This window comes from Populus nigra, chromosome 18, assembly GCF_951802175.1.
Source record: "Populus nigra chromosome 18, ddPopNigr1.1, whole genome shotgun sequence".
NCBI classification, from domain to species: Eukaryota; Viridiplantae; Streptophyta; class Magnoliopsida; order Malpighiales; family Salicaceae; genus Populus; species Populus nigra.
In genome coordinates, this window is record NC_084869.1 from 13,456,503 (window position 1) to 13,473,798 (window position 17,296).

A 17,296-nucleotide genomic window follows, 5' to 3' on the forward strand; every position below is an offset into this window, starting at 1 on the left:
TCTTCTTCATGGCTTTTAAGTAGTCATCTATCAAATTTCAAGCTGGCAAAGCTTCAGTCACGACAGATTAAGCCATTAAAGCAGTCAAGCTAGCTACAAAACGTATTCAGCAAGATGGCCATCTCACAGTCTTTAAACTAATGAGAAACAAAGCCACCTCAAATTGATTAAAACCATTCTACATTTCCATCTTACAAGGCACTAAATCTTTGAGCATTCTACTAGGCAAATTAGATTACTGATTTCTTAAAGGACACAAAAGTAGACTTGCTGAAGGAAATATCTCTGCTCTTCCTGTTGTATACTACTGAGATTTTGACATATCTTCCAATTTATCACCAAGACCTTTTGACTAAAATTCCATAATTTTTTGAAATAATTCATATCAATTGTATAGCTCATAACATGATCCAACAATTTGTAAAATTTCTTGAATTCACAGCATGCATGTTTCTAAAGTTGTCATTAGTTATTTTTCCTTCTTCTGTATCCAGGTTCCATCATCACCATGCAAATCAAAAACAGAGAAAAAGACCATACGAAGTGCACAAGCATGATGTCCAAAATGTCTATTATCAAAAAACAGTTGAGGCGAATTTGTTGCAAATTACATCTTATCAGCTGGGGCACTAGGAAGCCCACTACTGATGCTGGGTGGAAATGGAACTGGCTCTCATCTTCAGGACCATGGCATCCTAGTGGGTAGACCAGCTCATGGTTGGCCGAGGGATGACTGATAATCCAATGAATGTACTATCCATTCCCTCCCCTATCTCAGTTGAGGTCTCACTCATCCAAGTTGTGGACATTGCTAGTTCTGGCAACTAAATTGAACATCCAGTGGTACAAGCTCTATTCCAGTTACGACTCAGAGATCTCTTGAAGGCTATGAGTTAACTTACATCAGGTTTATAGCTTATAAAGTTTGGCCCATAAGAAAATAAATTTAAAAACTGGTCATAACCTAATCTCTAGTGGAAATCTAAATTCATCAATGATCTGCACGTACATACATGGTCAAAGATTGCACGGTGACAGCCAAATCAATTATGTTTTTACACTCTTAGTTCTGCGTACTCTCATCAGGGTTTTGGTCACACAAAACAGGACAGCCCTCTGCAGTGACACCAGAAGCAATGTCTAGAGCTGTTGCTACTTCACTTTCCCTTGCCAATCCATCCAAACAGAGTGGAACTATTCTAGAGAAGGTAATCGGTCCACTCTCAACCGGCGAACTCAAGCTCTGGACCACGAATCCTAACGACAAACCCTTCTGTCACATTTATCTACTTCGAGGAACCCGAAGGCCTAAAAATGCGTGTTCAAGGCATGATAACCATCATAAATGTTGCTATTTCCAGAGAACTCTTGAAATATGCCAGTGGAAGCTCTCCTTGACTTGACTGCGAGGCTCCCTCTGAACCAGAGACCAAGTCCTTGGAACAGACACTGTCATGGCCATACTGTCAAGTTGGGAAGATTGTTGATCATGATTACAAGGCTCTTGATGTGGATGGCCTTAAGGTTACTGATGGTTCAACATTTATCCACTCGCCATGATGCTTGGAAGGTAAATACTAATTGTAAATATTTCCCTAATTAGCATTGCTAAGGAACTTAATTTTATTAATCAATAGGTTTATAAGGTTGTAACCAAGATAAAAAGCAATGAAAATAACAGAATATGTCTTAATAACATGAAGAAGCAGCTCCTTTACTGGGGGGCGCGGGGGTAGCCATGGGAAACGGATAGCCATAGCACTATTCATAGCATACGCCATTACTTCAAGAGTTTATTCCATCTTCAGCAACCCATCCGAGTGTTTATGAAGCTTGTTGACGCAATCAGCAAAACCCTAATATTGTCCTTAAACATCAATTCTCTAGCAAACCAGTTGGCAGGGCACCTCTCTTCCTTGGCAGACAGTACTAATGGTGCCTGTAGCTTCAAGCTGAGAGGGTATCAGAGAATATTGATCCCAATATAGGCTTGCCAAAGGAGAGTTTCCCTGTGACTGTTTTTGCTTAAACTATTATATATATATATATATATATATCTTCCTGCTTGTTCAAGATATGTAGAAGGAAATAAAAAATTAATTCATGCAAGATATTAAAATTTAACAACAGATACTAGATTTGTGAAATTATAATCCCAAAATTAAATTCTAAGATAGGTAATTAAAGCAATAAACCAAAAACCCTATACATCACTGCACCTAAAGCCATGAAAACTCCCACAGTCACAGCCTTACGCAAGACCAGGAATAAGCCTTTCACTACTCCTGATGACCCTTCAACTTCCTCCTTTTCCTTTTTATTGCCCTTCTTGAGCTTCGTCTTCTCGACAAGCCTCTTGTTGCCAGCGTCACTCCTTTTGGTCTCCGCCGAGATCCCAGCCTCTTCTTTTTCTTTCAAATCAATCTTGTGATTCTTCACTTTCTTCTTGTTGTTGAGGTCTCTCCTTTTGTCCTCTAAGTCCTTCACAAACTCACCATTCTTCTCTTTTTCTTTTCTGGGTTCAGCCTTTTCTTGGGCTACAATCTTCCCATCAATCTCCTTGTTATCATAAAAATAATCCACCTTCCTTTTCTCCTCTTGTTCATCAGTTTCATGGCTATACACCACCACCAAATTTTTCTTAGTTGTAAGATCACCATCCGAAATGTTATTGTCATTACGAGCAATTAGTTTCTCTAGCCTTCGTTGTTCCTTCTTCTTTTTCTTGGCCAAGGCTTCAGCTTTAGAGACCAATTTTGCCACATCAATATCGCCTCTTTCATCCCTTAATAGATCAAAAATATTATCATCCGAAAACAAAGAAGACATTTTCTGGAAATTATGATGAACTAGCAGTAATCTTTTTTTAAGCAACTAGCAATAAAATCTTAAAATCAAAAGATTTAGCTTTCTATGTCGAACAAGATATGCCAACATGTATATATATACACACAAAACTTATCCTTAATGCTAAGGACGTTGGATTTGTGTCAGATTTGGAGACTAATAAAGTCTTTGTATTTGTTTTGGATTAGGATTTAGGAGAGGTACTAGAGACTGTCTATGTCCAATGTAATTAATTAGTAATTAGTGAGGGAACACATTATGTAGGAGACATAGATACGCTGACGAGCACTCTTGCACGTACGTATGATTTCAAGACTGGATCGAAAAACTTTGGCTAAGCAAAATCCACTTAATTTGGTTATAGAATATATTAAGGAGAGGGATTCTTTAAGACGGTCTTCTTTGTAAATATATATGCAAAGAGAACCTTTTTTTTTTCTTTTTTTATAAGAAAAAATATAGGCTAAATCAATGAAAAGAATCTTAATTATTTTTTTAAAAAAATTAATTATGAACTATATATATATATATATATATATATAGAGAGAGAGAGAGAGAGAGAGAGAGAGAGATCTAGTGCATGTAATTTTAGAGGATGTTGTGAAGCTTAGCACAACTATTTTAAGTTATGGATGTACATATTTATGGGTCTAACTTTTGAGTTCTAGCCAATAACCATCACAAGTTTTGAACTCAAGAAAAATCTCTTTACTGATTAAGAAATATTTGTTTGATAGTGTGATGTACTAAACGTTATACATATTTCTAGAGTGCAAAGTGAAAAATTCTTCCTTTTTTTTTTTGGAAAAATCTTATAAATTTCTAAGGTGTTTTTTTTTTTACATGGCCAAAACATTATTGAACATGAAAAGATTATTGTTAATATATATATATATATATATATATTGAGGTAGATAAGGAGTTTCCCACGAAGAACTTTATTGAATTAATTCTCAATATTTATGTATCTCTCTGAAATAATTCTACAGTAGATGAAAATATAGCAATTTATTGCATGAAAGATCCACATTTCCCCCAACAAAATATGTTCTCTTCTGGTCTTCTTTTGAATTGAGGATGAAATAAATGTCTTTGATGTTCCATTTTTCTCTTGTATTGATGCTAATTAATGAGGAAAGCAACTACTACCATGTAGTTCTTTCGAAATTCTTTCATTTGTATGCATTAATGAGCAAAACAGGAGGGCTGTAGAGGTCGAGCACTTCCATCTCAAAATACAAGAAGGGCCTAATATGAAAGCAAAGTAACAGCCACGTAAGAGTAGATGATCAAGACCATAGTCATCAGTTCTCAAGAGTCATGCCAATGTTTAGTCTGGTCACTGGAATGTTACTGATGTTTTTGCTTGGTGGGTTCGTTGCTGTCACTGCTTGGTGTTCTGTGCATGGTTGAACCATGGGCTAGCTGCTATAATATGCGGGTTTGTTGCTGCTTTGGTGTCGATTGGCAGCAACAAATTGGCCGAGACTTTCAAGTTTGATGATCCATTAGAGGCTAAGCAATTACATGGTGGATGTGGGACTTGGGGTGTCATTTTCACTACCTTATTTCCTTCTTTGGTCTCATTTTCGTTGTCCACAAACAAAGTAAAGCAAGCACATTCAACACTTATTCTAGATCGTGCTCATCGTTTTAATTGATATTGGTTTTATTTTTTATTTTTTTGATTATTATGAGTTTTATTTCATGATATTTTTTGTGTTTATTTTCTATGAAGTAATTCTAATAACATGACTCTAGTCTTTGAAGATTATTTCGTTTTGATCGAGTTCAACTTTATAATTTTTTTTTGTTTTCCTTTCCGAGATTATCTCAAATCACATGTGAATTAAATTACAAGTTCAACTTTTCAATGTGAGAAAGTATTTGAATTAAAATAGAATTCATATTCAAAATGAAAGTAATGTGATATCAAATCCATAAATCATAAAAAGAATTCACAAAATCCACCCCCAGAAGTTCAAAAGTTACAAAATAAATTGCACAAACTTAAAAACTACTATCTAATTATCAGAAGCGGGGCTTTTTCTGCTGCAGCTCCGAGAATGATAACGTTGTCTTCTTATGGGTGTTTTTACAGACGAGCTCTGGAAGAACTCCAAAGTCTGCAGTATTATACTGATCGGGGAGAGGTGGCTCAGAAGAAGCTGGGCGGGGGGCATCACTAACTGTAGGAATGGAATTTTCCTCATTAACGTTCTCAGTGAATTCAGGCTGCTCTTGTTTTTCTCCAAGCTTTGCCAACCTGCTGAGCGATTCCATATTGAATTCGGGAAGCTCCTTGGTCAGAAAATTAAAAGTGACTTGGGATATTTGGATGACCATGGTGACAAGCACGACTTCAACATGTACCTCAGCCCTCCCTCAGAAAACTCAACAAGCTCATTCTGGAATTCCTTCGAGGCTTTGAAACTATTGATGCCTTCCACCCTTCCTTTTTCTATAGCATCTTTTAGCATGTTAGCTCAATTAGCTTTCAGATCATTTAGCTCCTTTTCGAGGTCTTCAATCTTGGACAATACTTCAGAGTACCTACTCTTGACATGCTGATACCCCCTCTGAGTCTTTTCTAATGACTTGCTCAAAGTCTCCCTCTCCACCTCAGTGCATGTTGAGAAGTCTTGTTCGACTCAAGCTGCTGCAAAAGATCAGCTCGTTAGACCATGATCGCAGCCTCAGTTTCCCTTGATACTTCTGAAGCAGTGTGTTATCAAGAAAGCATAAATATTAATGCATCAGTTGTGAGAATGTGAAACAACAAGTACATAAAAACAGCACTTACCACAGAAGTGTGATTGTATGAAGAATGAGTGTTCACGATGCTCTTCAAGAAAGATTTGATCTGATAGGATTTTTAACAATAAACGAATGCGCTTGTCCTGAGGATGTCTTGTATCTCCAACGATAAACTCATGAGCCTTGCCATCCAACTCTATAACAGTTGACCCTGGGGGTTTTTTAATACCTTTCTCCTTCATCAATCTCCTTATTCTCGTGACATCATCCCATCTTTGATTGATAGCATGTATATTAGAAAGCAGCACATAAACGCCACTATCATGAGAGTCTAACTCTACAAACCGGTCTAATATTTCTTGGGGGAGTTCCGTATTCCCATTTTCCTTGCAAGCACTAAGAAGAGCTCCCATTATCCGAACATCAGGTGACATGGGCATAGCCTTTGTCAATTCCAACGCCTCATCCAAGAGTCCAGCCCTACAAAGTAAGTCCACCATGCATCCATAGTGTTCTAACCTCGGAGGAAGATTATATTGCTGACCTTTCATCCAATTAAAGTACTGACGCCCTTCATTGACCAAGCCACAGTGGCAGCAGGCTGTCAAAATGGCTAGAAATGTCACCTCATTTGGCCTCATGCCTACCCTAACCATTTCTTCGAAAAGTCCAAGTACCTTGTAGGCATGCCCGTGCATAGCCAAGCCATTTAGCAATGCATTCCATGTCAAAACATTCTTATGAGGCATTCCATTAAAGATCTGCATTGACATCTCTATACAGCCACACTTTGCATACATGTCAACCATAGCAGTTCCAATCTGAATATCCCATTTGATTGCCTTGCGGTCGATGTGCTCATGAACCCATCTGCCATAATCAAGAGCTCCAAGCCTGGCACAGGCTGAAAGAACACTGGTAAGTATAATCGCATCAGGCTCAATACCAGAGCTTTGCATATCCTGAAACAACTTCAAAGCCTCCTTGGGACAATTGCATTGCACCAATCCACTTATAATACTGGTCCAGGAAACAATGTCCTTCTCAGCAAGCTCATCAAATACTTGTTTTGCTCCAGGCAAACACCCACACTTCACATACATATCCATGAGAGCATTGCTAACCTCCAAACCTACCCCAAACGCACTCTTGAAACTCAACCCATGAATCCCCTTCCCTACACTCAAATACCCCTTTCTCCCACAGGCAACTAATACACTAACAAAAGTTGCAGCATTTGGCTCAACATCCATCCTCAAAAACAAACCCACAGCCTCATCAAACAAGCCTGCTCTCACATACCCTGATATAACACCAGTCCAAGAAACCACATCTCTCACAAGCATTTCATCAAACACTCTGCTAGCATCACCAAAACTCTTACAAACACTGTAAAAATGAACAAGAGAATTTTCAACATAGATATTACATACAAAACCCATCTTAATAATCACCCCATGAACCTGCCTACCCTCACCAATCCCCACAAACTTAGCACATGATTTCAATACAGCAGGGAAAGTAAACATATCAGGCAAAAACCCATCTTTCACTATCCTTCTATAAACCAAGAATGCAGTCTTGGGCCTATCACCAATAGCGTAACCAGAAACCAAGGCATTAAATGGAAATGAGCTAACTTTCCAATCATATTCACTCAAAAAATCACATGCATAATCAACAAAGTTAGGATCTTTTGCAAAGAACTCAACAACCCTGTTGACAACAAAGTCATTAGAAACAACCCCTGATGTTATCAACTGTGCATGGATTTTCTTGAAAGTTATCAACTTTTTGCATCTCTGAATGCTGTCTAAAAGAACCCGTTTCAGAGAATGCTTAATCTTGCTCATATTCTTACTTCTTGATAACTAAATTCTCCTATGTGAAGAACAAAGAGTGTAAGAAAAAGCCATTGATTTTTGCAAGCCAAAATATTGGAGTGAACATGTACAAAGGACACTGAAACTGGATTTAACATTCGAAAATCAGTGACTATTGTTTAAGCAGTTGCAATTTGCGATTCAACAAATCAGTGACTATGGTGGTAATATTTTTTTGACAAATCTCAAAATTAGTCCTCCAATTACATGGTAAATTTTAATTTAGTTTCTAGATTATTCTTTTATTAATTAAATCTAAGAAAGTTTATATGTTCTCGATTGCATTTTTCCTTCTAAAACCATCACATATTTTTATTGTGAAATTTCAACCCCTACGTATTATATTTGTTTTGGTGAAATTGTTGAAAGTGTTGAAAATTAAGAAATTCATTTGTTTAATAAAATATTATTTTAATGAATTTAAGCAAGGTGCTCGAGAATAAAAAATGTTTTTCATTAAAATATAAGTTCAGCTCAATGCAAATTATTAATAGAAACCCAATTCGTTAACTAACTAATGTGGTAAATGCTAATTAATTTTATTTGCGAGGTTATTTTAGTGGCTGCTAAATTTGATAATCTTTTAATTTATTATTATTATTATTATTATTTTGTAAAAAAAAGCTTTTGAGTTCACATCATGTCTTTCTCAAATCCATAATAATAAAAAAAAAAGGAATAAGTCATATCATGATACAACTCGGGGTTTGATTTGATAAAGAACATAATTATTGAATTTTCATATAAACTTTTAAATCATAGATCAATTTATTTTTTTATTTTTATTTTCTAAAATAAGTCATTTTAAATAAAATGAAGCATTTCCAATAAAAAATCTAAGCCAAATATTTCTCTATCAAATCTTGATAATTAAAAAGAAATAACACCTCTTTGAAAAGTATTGTAGTTTTAGATTTTATTATTCACTAGAATAATATAATAGATTTTTTGCTTCTACATATAAAAAATAATAATATAAACTTACAAAGGTATTGAAGTTTTTTCATGTAGCTTAATTATCATTACTAAATAGAGCATGAATAAATAATTATTTTTCCATCTTGATTGCACAATAAAAAAAACTCAAAATACCTTTGAAAGCAAAAATAAATAAACTTGGTGTCAAGGGGTGTTTTATTGTTTTCATAATAGTTTTTTGGTTATTTTAGGTCCCGTTTGTTTGCTGGAAGTAGTTTTCTTTTGAAAAGTGAATTCCGGGAAAGTGAATTATTTTATGATGTTTGATAGTGTAATGAAAAATAAGTTGAAAAATATTTTCCAGTGTTTGGTTATGTCATGAAAAATGAACTGGAAAATAACTTATTAATGTTTGATCTTTCTCATATTTATTAAAATAATAAGGAACAAATTTTACAAATTAAAAAGTTGAATGAGAATGAAATTGAAAAAAAATATAATTTCATAAATTATCTCAAATAAAATAAATAATAATCAAAATAATAGAGATCAAATCTAAAAAATAAAAAAAATAAAAGATGAAGAAATTAAAATAATATTAATTAACATTTCATAAATTATTTCAAATAAAATAAGTAATAATCAAAAGAATGAGAATCAAATTTGATAGATAAAAAATTTCAATAAAAAAAATGATAAGGGAAAGCAAATAACAATTATAAAAATAAAAAACAAAGTTAATATAAAAATTAAATTTTAAGAGATGAAATTGAAAAATAAATATTCAAAACAAAATATATATAGCAATCAAAAGTTTGAGGATAAAATTTGATATAATCAGCAAATAATATGATATTTCTAAATTTTTCACAACTTCCAGAAAGTGTTTTCCGCCCAAATTTTCTAGGAAAACACTTTCCTGAAAACCAAGCCAAATTTTCCTTTGACTGGAAAGTGTTTTCCGTTATCCAACTTTTCTAATAGCAAACAAACACATGAAAGTTTGGAAAATAGTTTCCCGAAAACCACTTTCTGAGAAACAAATATAGCTCTAATTAAAGGAGAAATAATTTGGTATTTGATCAAATATAAAAAATTATAAATAGTTAAAAAGCATAATGAAATTATAAAAATATCCTTAAAATAAAAAAAAATAAGTCTAAAGTAAGGGGTATTTTTATTTTTTTCACAATTATTTTTTTATTTTATCTTTCAACATTAGGTTTATTGGATATTACACTTTATAATTTCATCATTCCTTCATAACTTTTTTTTGAAGTTATCTTAGTTATATTACCCGAACCATATGTTTAACTAATTAAATAAATTGACTCGAGTTTTTTTTTTCTAATTTTATTCTTTAACATTGAGTTGGTTGTGAATTAAGCTTCCTGTTTTTTTTCCTTTCTATGAGGTTATTATTATCTCATGACTCAAGTCACATATTTAACGAGTTAAGATGGATTGACTAGAGTCATTTTTTAATCGAAATATTTTTCAAGTTCATCTTTCAACGCTTGGTTGATTGAGAATTGAATTTCATAATTTATTTTAATTTTTTCTCTATTGAGTTATCCTGATTTCATGACTCGGATCACAAGTTTGTTAGGTTAACTTTGGTTGACTCATGTTTTTTGGTATTTTTTAATTAATTGTTTTTTAATTTTATTTTTCAGCATTGAGTTTATTAAAATTAAGCGTTATAATTTATTTTAATTTATTTTTTATGAAATTATTAAGATTTCATGATCCAATACGTAAATTAATAAATTAATATAGGTTAACTTACATCAATTAAATAGGCTACCGTCTTAATATTTATATAAAAAAATTATCTTAAAAATTTATTTTAATTTAAACTATATATTTGAGTTTTAACATGGGTACTGATATGTTAGCATATTAAATGTTTTATAAATTCTTCAAAATCATCGCTTTTACATTTCTTGGAATACCATTTGATGTTATATGTTTTTGTTGGTGAGGTGGGTGTTTAGAAATATAGTAATGATTATTTTTTCAAAGTGTTTTTTGTTTAAAAATATATTAAAATAATATATTTTTTAATTTTTTTAAAATTATTTTTGATATTAACACATTAAAATAATCTAAAAAAATTAATTTAAAATAAAGAAAAAAATAAAAAAAATTAATTTTTTTAATACTTTTAAAATGTAAAAACAAATATAATCATATATCTTTGTTTTTTAAAAAAGTTATTAAATTCGTATTAACTAAAATTAAGTTGATCTAATTTAATTTAAAATGATATTATATTTTAAAAAAATAATATTATTTAAAAAAACAAAACATCAAATTAATTATATTTAAATTGATTTAATCTAAAGCACAGATGAAATCAATTAGATTATATTAAATTAAGTTTTATTTAATTTAATTCAAAACTCAACTTCAATCAAATTCCGATCAGCCTATCACTGCCAAAATCAGTTTTAATACTTTTTTTACAGTGTTTTAATAGGAACCTACTATCTATCTGAGCTCCCCACTTTCATGTTTTTGTTTTTTTTTTCAATGCAAAAGTCAAATTAGTTCTAATCTGTTTTTGTTTTTTTTCCTCTATTTTCCTGCAACTTTTTAAAGTTTGCTTATAAAGTGTTTTTAAAATTGATCAAAGAAGATAATGTTTACATTGGTGTGCACGCGAAAAACTGTTTACGAGCAATTTAATACTGCAGTGAAGATGCTTTTTAAAATATTTTTTTTTAAATAAATAGAAATAATATTTTTTATTTTTTAAAATTTATTTTTTATTAGTACAGATATGAAAATATTAAAAAAATATTAATTTAAAATTAATAAATAAAATAAATAAAAATTTATTTTTTTAAAAAAATACTTAATAAACAATCGCATAAAAGATTTTATTCTTTAACAATTTCCCGCACGTGCTTAGTATCCCTCAAAAGTCAAAAGTCAAGGCAGTAATGATACCACTTACCAAACATGTTAATTCATAATGTAATTCAATCTCACTCAACTCGAAAGCCTGTTTGAAAGGACGTTAAATATAATGCTTTTAAAAAAGATGCCTAGCACAGCTCTCTTTGCAACTTGCAAGAAAGCATGGTGCCCACTTGGAGAGAAAGAGCGAAGGTGACATCCATTGTAACTTTACTGAATAACTAGATAGCAGCCATGTTAGTGGGTTCCGACATTGTACATACGTTGCTGAATGTTACCTATCTACGGCTGCCATGTTCCCGTTTTTACGTGAGTTCAATTATTCTCCTGCTCCTCCTTCTTTCTCTAGACCTGGATGGGGTTATGATGTGTTTCTAAGTTTTAGAGGTGAAGACACTCGCAAGAATTTTACGGATCATCTTTACACTGCTTTACTCCAAGCAGGAATCCGTACTTTTCGAGATGATGACGAACTTCTTAGAGGAGAAAAAATCTCCTCACAACTCCCCAAAGCAATTCAAGAATCCAAGGTTTCTATAGTGGTGTTCTCTAAGGGCTATGCTTCCTCCACTTGATGTCTTGATGAACTTGAAGAAATTCTTGATTGCAGACGTACAACTGGCCAGATTGTTCTACCAGTTTTCTATGATATCGGTCCTTCTGATATTAGAAAACAGACGGGAAGCTTTGTTGAAGCCTTTGATAGACATGAAGAACGTTTTAAGGAAGAAATGGAGAGGTCCAAAAGTGGAGAAAAGCTCTTGTGGAGGCTGCAAATTTATCTGGGTTGGATCTTCACAGTGTTGCAAATGGGTACTTCTTTCCTTTCCCTATATCGATAGCAAATGCTTATAACTTTTACTCTTATTACATTTTGTACTTTAAATTTGCATTAAATTCAAAAGATTATCTTTCATTGATGAATGGTGACTTTCTTTTTCTATGCACAAGCATGAATCAAAATTCGTTCAAAAGATTGTCCAAGAAGTTTCAAGTAAATTGAATCCCAGATACATGAATGTTGCCACATATCCGGTAGGTATTGATTCTCAAGTCAAAGATATCATTGCCATGTTAAGTGTTGATACAAATGAAGTTCGAAATGTGGGAATCTATTGGATGCCAGGAATAGGCGAGACAACCATAGCAAAAGCTGTTTTTAACCAGCTTTGTCATAAATTTGAAGGAAGTTGTTTCCTTTTGAATATCAGAAAAAGCTCAGATCAACACAACGGTCTAGTTCAATTACAAGAACAGCTTCTTTAATATTCTTTCAAGGGAAAGACTTGGCTTGCTGATGTTGATGCAGGAATCAATGGCATCAAAAGCCAATTTTGTTGTAAAAGGGTACTTGTTATTCTTGACGATTTTGATCAATCGGAACAAATACATGCGTTGGTAGGAGAGCGAGGCTGGTGGTCCTGGAAGTAGAATAGTAATTACAACTAGAGATGAACATCTACTCACACAACTTGAAGTGGTAAAAAAATATCCCGCTTAAGAATTGAACCATGAAGAATCTCTTCAACTTTTCAGTTGGCATGCCTTTAGGGAGCCCCATCAAGTGACAGAATATGTTGAGCTGTCTAAAGTAGTAGTTGATTATGTTGGTGGAGTTCCATTGGCTCTTGAAGTCCTAGGTTCTTATTTGTTTAGAAGAAGCATCCCTAGTGGACTAGTGCTCTAGAGAAATTGAAAAACATTCCTCACCACCAGATTCAGAGGCAACTTAATTAAAACAAGTTTTGATGATTTGGATGGTGACAAACTGAAGGATATGTTCCTTGATATTGCGTGTTTCTTCATCAGTATGGATAAAGATTATGTGGGAAAAATACTCGATGGTCGCGGTTTTTATCCAGAAATAGATATTAATATTCTCAGGGGAAAATCCCTTTTAACAGTCAACAGTGAGAATTAGTTACAGATGCATAATCTCTTACGAGACATGGTAAGCTTCCACCGGTGATGGCTTTTTAAAATAGCTAGAGGGGATAAAACACATTGTTTTATTTGAAGAACAAGAAGCTTACAAAATAAACAAAAGCTTTTAATACACACCCTCTCTTTTCTCTAGTGTTTCTCTCTTATCTTTCCCACACACAATAACATAAACTTAACTGTCTATTTAAATACAAATTGAAAGTAAGAAAAATCAAACTTCAAGTGTGAAGGCGGCTGGCGGCTGACAGTTGATGGCTGGCGGTGACTGCAAGCGGTGACTGCAGGCGGTGGTTGTCGTCTTTGACTTTCTTGGATTGAGTTTAATACAACAAATCCCCCCTTTAAACTCAATCGAGGGATGTTATGCCAAGCATGAACTTCAATCTGATAAATATTTCTCCCTTCAATGGCTTTGTAAAGATATTTGCAACTTTATCATTTGTTTTGCAGGATATTAGTTCAACTTCTTTGTTCTTCACATGCTCTCGGATAAAGTGATGGCGTGTATCAATGTGTTTACTTCTTTCATAATATATTGGGTTTTTTGCTAATACAATCGCTGATCGATTATCAATATAAATTTCTGTAGGATTTTCTTGAGGAAATCCCAAATGCTTCAGCATATTCCTTAACAGTATTAAATGGCATATAGCTGAGTTGACAGCAACATACTCAGCTTCACAACTTGACAACGCTATTATCGATTGCTTCTTGGATGACCATGTGAAAGATGTATCTCCCATGAAAAAGACAAATCCTGTTGTGCTTTTCCTTTCATCCAGATCTCTACCTCAATCACTATCCGAGTAGCCAACAAGATTGAAGTTTTTACTTAAGGTATAAAACATACCCTCATTTATTGTTCCTTTGATGTAGCAAAGAATTCTCTTAGCTGCATTCAAGTGAGACTAGTCTGGTGTCTCTATATATCTGCTGATAAGTCCAACTCTATAGAGTATATCCGGTCTGGTACATGTCAAGTACCTTAAGCTTCCTACTAAGCTTTTGAAGTATGTTGGATCAACATTTCCAACTTTACTCTTCCTTAATTTTACTCCATTCTAAACTGGAGTTGATACAGGATTTTAGCTTTCCATCTTGAACCTTTCAAGAATATCTTTGGCGTAACCACTTTGAGATATAAAAATTCCTTCTTTCTGCGTTACTTCTAAGCCAAGAAAATATGTCATTAGACCAATGTCTGTCATCTCAAACTCATGTACCATGCTCTTCTTGAAGTCTTCAAACATGGTAGGATTGTTGCTGGTGAATATCAACTCATCAACATATAGGCACGCAAATACTATGCTGCCATCTGCTTCTTTCTTCACATATATTGCGTGTTTATATAGATATTTTTCAAATCCATTGTCTTGAAAATACCTGTCAATTCTGGTATTCCAAGCATGTAGAGCTTGCTTTAAACCGTATAGGGCTTTCTTCAACTTGTATACTTTGTCTTCATTTTCAGCTTCAATGTATCCAAGTGGTTGTTCAACATAGATCTCTTCTTCTAGGAAGCCATTCAGAAATGTTGACTTCACATCGAGTTGATAGATCTTCCATCTATGTTGTGCAGTTAGTGAGATCATCAGTCTGATTGTCTCTAGCCGGGCTACTGGAGCAAATACTTCTCCATAGTCAATGCTACTTGCTTTGAATCTTTGTACTTCTTCTTTTGTGTTCTTCTTCGTCTTATAGACCCATTTGAGACCTATTGCTTTCTTGTTTTCTGGTAGATTAATCAGCTTCTAGGTATCATTCTTCTCAATGCCATGTATTTCTTCATCCATTGCTTCTATCCACTTTTCTTCTCTGACAGATTCATTGAAGCTAAGTGGGTCATTATCTGCAAAGAAACAAAATAGAGTTGTATCTTTCATGACTTGAGTGGCATCGTACAACTCTTCTAGATTTCTCATCCTTCTTGGTTTTTCTGATGAGGATGTTGATGGCAGTGTTGATGATGATTATGGTGTGTTTCTCCTGTTGAATGCATAGAATATGTGTACTGGACTTTGTGGCTCATTTGCTGGTAATATTGGACCTTCTACAAGTAATGTAAGTACTTCCACTTCGTCTTCAAAGATCAAATCAGTGCTGATCCATTTGACTGCTTCTTGATCATCATTTCATTGCCAAGTTTTATCTTCTTCAAAGATAACATCTCTACTCATAATTACCTTCTTTGTGATGGGATTATACAACTTGTATCCTATCATTCTATTACCATATCCGACAAAGATGCATTTCTCGCTTTTATCATCGAGTTTGGTCCTTCTTACATATGAGATCTTTGCATATGCCACACAACCAAAGACTCGAAGATGAGTAACACTTGGTTTGTGACCACTCCATGCTTCTTCTAGAGTGGCAACTTGCAAACTTTTGGTTGGGCAGCGATTCAGTAGATACACTGCACATAATACAACTTCAGCCTAGTATTGTTTGGGCAGCTCTTTTGCTTTGAGTAGACTTCTTACCATGTCAAGAATCGTTTAATTCTTTCTCTCAGCTACACTATTCAGTTGTGGTGTATAAGCTGGTATTGTCTGATGTTTGATGCCTTGTTGTGTACAAAAGGCTTCAAAATCATTTGAAGTGTATTCTCCACCTTGGTCAGATCTCACGGTTATGATCTTATAGCCATTTTGCTTCTCAACAATTGATTTAAAATCTTTAAAACAATTCAACACTTCTGACTTCCTCTTTAAAAAATATATCAATGTTTTTCTGCTAAAATCATCAATAACATAAGGAAGTACCTATTTTATCCAGTTGACATAGGTTTTATGGGACCACACACATCTGTGTGCACTAACTCTAGTGGCTTATTTGCTTTGCAGTTGACTTCTTTGGCAAAACTCGATCTGTGATGTTTGCTGAGGACACAACTCTCACGGACTTCATCTGGATGATCAATGTGGGGCATACCTTTGACCATCTTCTTACTTAGTAGCATCTTTAGACTTGTAAAATTCAGATGTCCAAACCTTAGGTGTCAGAGCCATTCTTTATTGTTGGTGATGGCACTCAAACACTTTGTTGCATCATATTGGATGTTTAGAGGAAACATCCTATTATTGGATATCTTCACATAGGCAATTAATCTCCCATTGTAGTCTTTGACTGTCAGATGTCAATTCTTCATGTAAACAGTATAACCTTTCTCCATAAGTTGACCTACACTCAGCATGTTGTTCTTTATGGCTGGAACATAGTAAACATCTGCGAAGTAGCTATGATCGCCATTCTTCAACTTTTTGGGATGTTGCCTTTACCTCTTACTGGAACTTTTAATGTATCGCCAAATATGACTAGTCCATGTATGGTCTCATCTAGATCACCAAATAGATCCCGTTAGCCACACATGCGATTGCTGACTCCAAAATCTAGATACCAAATATTCTCTTGATTCTCGTCAAGTCCTTGTTGGACAAATAATACAGCTGATCCTCTGATAATGGAATCCTCCTCTACATAGTTGGCTTGTTCACGCACCTTTAATGGAGCTTTCCTTTGACATTCAGTGTTATAGTGCCCAAATTGATTGCAACTATAACACTAGATATTCCTCTTGTCATAGTTATTGTAACCGCCTTCTCTTCCTCTAGGAGTGAATGCTTATTGTCCCCGACCTTCTCTGATGGTGTTTCTACCTCCTCTTCCTCTGAATCTTGCATTTCAAGATCCTCTTCCTTGAAATTGTTGAAATCCTCATCGTCTTTGTTGACTTTTTCCTTGAGTGGTATATCCACTTGTTGAAGTCTCCCCTTGCTCATATCTGTCTTTGAGAGACAACTTTGATTGTAAGGCATGCTCAATTGCCTTATCTCCATTTCTTTTCACAATCTTTTGCTCATGAGCTTGCAAGAACTCATAAGCTCATCCACCATCAACTTGTCCATTTCTTTGGACTCTTCAATAGCGACAACAACAAAATTAAATTTTAAATCTAGGGATCTCAAAATTTTCTCAGTAATTCGAGCATCTGTAAGGGCTTCTCCATTTCTTCTCATCTG

At 34.0% G+C, this 17,296-nt stretch overlaps 1 protein-coding gene across 3 annotated transcripts; it reads right to left on the minus strand.

Annotated features, from left to right (window-relative positions):
• Positions 1 to 4,733: 4,733 nt before the first annotated feature.
• On the minus strand, positions 4,734 to 7,644 carry LOC133678205 (pentatricopeptide repeat-containing protein At4g38010). Of its 3 annotated transcripts, none has more exons than XM_062100442.1 (2): positions 5,651 to 7,644; positions 4,734 to 5,562 (listed from the first exon to the last, which is right to left on the minus strand). In XM_062100442.1, the coding sequence occupies exons 1-2, from the start codon at positions 7,455 to 7,457 to the stop codon at positions 5,525 to 5,527; spliced, it is 1,845 nt and encodes a 614-aa protein (XP_061956426.1). In that variant the 5' UTR covers positions 7,458 to 7,644; the 3' UTR covers positions 4,734 to 5,524. The 3 variants fall into 3 exon arrangements, with proteins under 3 accessions (XP_061956426.1, XP_061956428.1, XP_061956427.1); XM_062100444.1 differs by having other exon boundaries at positions 4,734 to 5,503; positions 5,651 to 7,643; XM_062100443.1 differs by having other exon boundaries at positions 4,734 to 5,506; positions 5,651 to 7,642.
• Positions 7,645 to 17,296: the final 9,652 nt, after the last annotated feature.